The 3,278-nt window shown below is 46.3% G+C and overlaps 2 protein-coding genes across 2 annotated transcripts; one reads left to right on the top strand and one right to left on the bottom strand.

The window, feature by feature from the left end:
* Positions 1-809: 809 nt before the first annotated feature.
* On the bottom strand, positions 810-1,294 carry LOC138628770 (histone H3). Its single transcript, XM_069711994.1, has one exon. The coding sequence runs from the start codon at positions 1,262-1,264 to the stop codon at positions 854-856; it is 411 nt and encodes a 136-aa protein (XP_069568095.1). The 5' UTR covers positions 1,265-1,294; the 3' UTR covers positions 810-853.
* Positions 1,295-1,594: 300 nt separating this feature from the next.
* On the top strand, positions 1,595-2,006 carry LOC138628766 (histone H2A-like). The gene has a single exon (XM_069711990.1). It carries the CDS (start codon positions 1,623-1,625, stop codon positions 2,004-2,006), a length of 384 nt encoding a protein of 127 aa, XP_069568091.1. The 5' UTR covers positions 1,595-1,622.
* The last annotated feature ends 1,272 nt before the right edge of the window (positions 2,007-3,278 follow it).

The raw sequence follows: 3,278 nt of genomic DNA, 5'->3' as shown, positions 1-3,278 counted from the left end.
TCATTTAAAACAGTAATGAAACTATCACCCTGAAACTAAACACTCCGGTACGGTAGGGGGCGATCAGCACCTATTCAAGTTGGTTGCGATCCGCCAATCAAATCAGAGAAGAAGCAGAAGAAGAAAAAGGGAGAGATTTAAAGGAACAGTACACACTTCATGTAATAACACGGAGAGGAAGATCTCATTGTTTGTCTTTTCCATCTATTTGAATGAAATGAAGGATCCGGGTTGGTGGTCTGAGTCGAGTGTCATATTTCATCAATTTAACGGTAAAAACTTCAAATCCAGGTGAGTAAAGAATACCGGTTGTTTGATCTTTTCAGGAGCTGCTGCCACCTGTCAGCCCGTCGCCATGTATTCGTCTTTAAGGGAAGAGTATTGGCTTCATGTGCATCACATCGAGGTTTCTGTCACTCAAAATGAAAACAATTCTGGATTAATTTGGTAGAAATCTAGTGGTCTCTTGGCCTGTTTATACACTAGTCATGTTTTAATCTTTTAAAATCTCAACTGGTACAGTGTAGCAATGATTTATGACACACACACACACACACACACACACACACACACACACACACACACACACACCACCATGCAAATAATTTCTACAACACATTTAACATGTTAAAAAATAAACTCACTGCTTCTTCTTCCTCGGAGCAGAACTCATCTGTGAGGAACAACAGCAACTGTAATTATTAATAATTAATTCATTACTGCTGGTGCTTCACGTGCGTAAATGCGCACGGGGCTCCTTGGAGACGCACATTTGAATCCTGCTGCTGCATGATGCTTGTACAGGTGGCTCTTAAAAGAGCCTTTGTGGTGTTGATGTGGAGCAACAGAAAGTTTAAGCTCTCTCTCCACGGATGCGGCGGGCCAGCTGGATGTCTTTGGGCATGATGGTGACTCTCTTGGCGTGGATGGCGCACAGGTTGGTGTCCTCGAACAGGCCGACCAGGTAGGCCTCGCTGGCCTCCTGCAGAGCCATGACGGCGGAGCTCTGGAAGCGCAGGTCGGTCTTGAAGTCCTGAGCGATCTCTCTCACCAGGCGCTGGAAGGGCAGCTTGCGGATCAGCAGCTCCGTGGACTTCTGGTAGCGGCGGATCTCTCTCAGAGCCACGGTACCGGGCCTGTAACGGTGAGGCTTCTTCACGCCGCCGGTGGCCGGGGCGCTCTTACGGGCGGCCTTGGTAGCCAGCTGCTTTCTTGGGGCTTTGCCTCCGGTGGATTTACGAGCGGTCTGCTTGGTTCTTGCCATCGTTTCTTCTTTCGCTGAACAGGAAATTCAAAAGTGGTGAAAAACGGGGGAGAAGCCCCGCTCTTAAAGCGTTGGAGCGGCCGTGAACTGATGACGCTGCTTCAGACCTCCGGCTCCTGATTGGTGGACGGCTCCTCGAGGAGCTCAGCACCGCCCCCAGAGGAGCGCGGCGCAGCTGATTGGACAGAAGTCTTTTCAAACTTCCCACCAAAACCTGAGCGCGGGCCGCCCTCTTCTACGTCCTCACTGATTGGTCCGGCAGCAGCCGTCCAGCGCTCCACATGTATAAATAGGAGGCTGTGGGCTGTTGGGCGTCACAGTTTCTCTGAGCTTCGACTTCTAGACAACTACAGCAATCATGAGTGGACGTGGAAAGACCGGCGGCAAAGCCAGAGCGAAGGCGAAGACCCGCTCCTCTCGTGCTGGACTCCAGTTCCCGGTCGGCCGTGTTCACAGGCTGCTCCGTAAAGGCAACTACGCTCACCGTGTCGGTGCCGGCGCCCCCGTTTACATGGCGGCTGTGCTGGAGTACCTGACCGCTGAGATCCTGGAGCTGGCTGGAAACGCCGCCCGTGACAACAAGAAGAGCCGTATCATCCCCCGTCACCTGCAGCTGGCTGTCCGCAACGACGAGGAGCTCAACAAGCTGCTGGGCGGAGTGACCATCGCTCAGGGAGGTGTGCTGCCCAACATCCAGGCGGTCCTGCTGCCCAAGAAGACCGAGAAGGCCGCCAAGAAGTAAACGAACATCCGTTTACCGACCAGCGGACCACAAACAAAGGCTCTTTTAAGAGCCAAACACTCTTCTGAAAGAGCTCTGATCCTCATGTGTCTGATGAACCTCAGGAACATCTGCCACTTAGAAGAAAATGTTATGTTTTATCTCAGCTCCTATTTCACTGATGAATCCCAGATAAACCAACATGTGTCACCCCGTGAAGAAAACACGATCCTTCAAAGTATTTAGATGTTTAAATTTGGAGCAACACCGACAAATTAAAAAGCTTGAAAACCAAAACATCCATATTCAAATCAACTAAACAGGAATTAATTTTTTATTTAATATATATATTTATTTTAGCCAACAAGATTCCACTGTCATGTCACCTCCAGTCATAACAGTATTATTGTAAATACTGTATAAATATATGATTGTATAAAACACATAGTTTACATTTATATAATTAAAATTATAAATGAGGGGAAACTCAAACTCAAAGATAAAGTAAAGGTGAATATAACTGACTAAATATTTGATAGACTTTGGCTGGAGAGACAAGTGAGAAGAAAACTGATGTAATTTGTGGCGTTTTAAGTGAGTTCTCATAAGTCGTTTATTATAATATTCTGTACAACTTAAAGGACAGTCACAATGTTTTGCAATTGGTAGGTTGTTGTTTCCCTCAAACAATAGAGGTTTTCCTCTCAGGATTCAGTGTAGGAAGAAAGGCATCACCTGCTTTTACTAAACAAGAGGTTGAGCAGGTCATGCAGCTGAGATGGATGACAGCCATGAGACAAGTTTCTTCATCCCAGGTAGAGAAGAAGAGGAAGAGTAACATGTGACTTGCAAGTCACACAGGAGGGAACATGTTGGAGATTTGTCTTTACATACTCATATACTCTGATGTTCTTTATATAGGCTACTCACCGATGTGTTTGTCCTCAATATATCATTGAATATTAATTTTAATGCTTAATAGGAGTAATGATTTTGTGGAGTTCACTATAAAGTGCTGGGTTATGTCAGCGTGATGTCAGTGGGTCACTCAAACATGACAAGAGGCATGTTATCACTGCAGAGGAAAACAGCAGCTGATGAGCAGAAGCTGTTTTCGACTGTTGGAATGAACAACATTTATGACAAACGTGTTCGGGGAAGAGGACTCAAGATGGCTGTGAAGTGGAACAACACGACACGAACAACGATCTCCCTCAATCTAATTACATGAAGAGAGAACTGGTCCTTTAAATGGCAGGTAATCTTCTTCTTTGATTTGATTGTCAGATCGCA

Source organism: Brachyistius frenatus, unplaced genomic scaffold, assembly GCF_029030835.1.
Source record: "Brachyistius frenatus isolate BFR_SWC_R1_liver_20210118 unplaced genomic scaffold, ASM2903083v1 Contig_105, whole genome shotgun sequence".
Taxonomy (NCBI): domain Eukaryota; kingdom Metazoa; phylum Chordata; class Actinopteri; family Embiotocidae; genus Brachyistius; species Brachyistius frenatus.
Note: the sequence above shows the minus strand (reverse complement) of the source record. Positions and strands in the feature narration are given on the sequence as shown.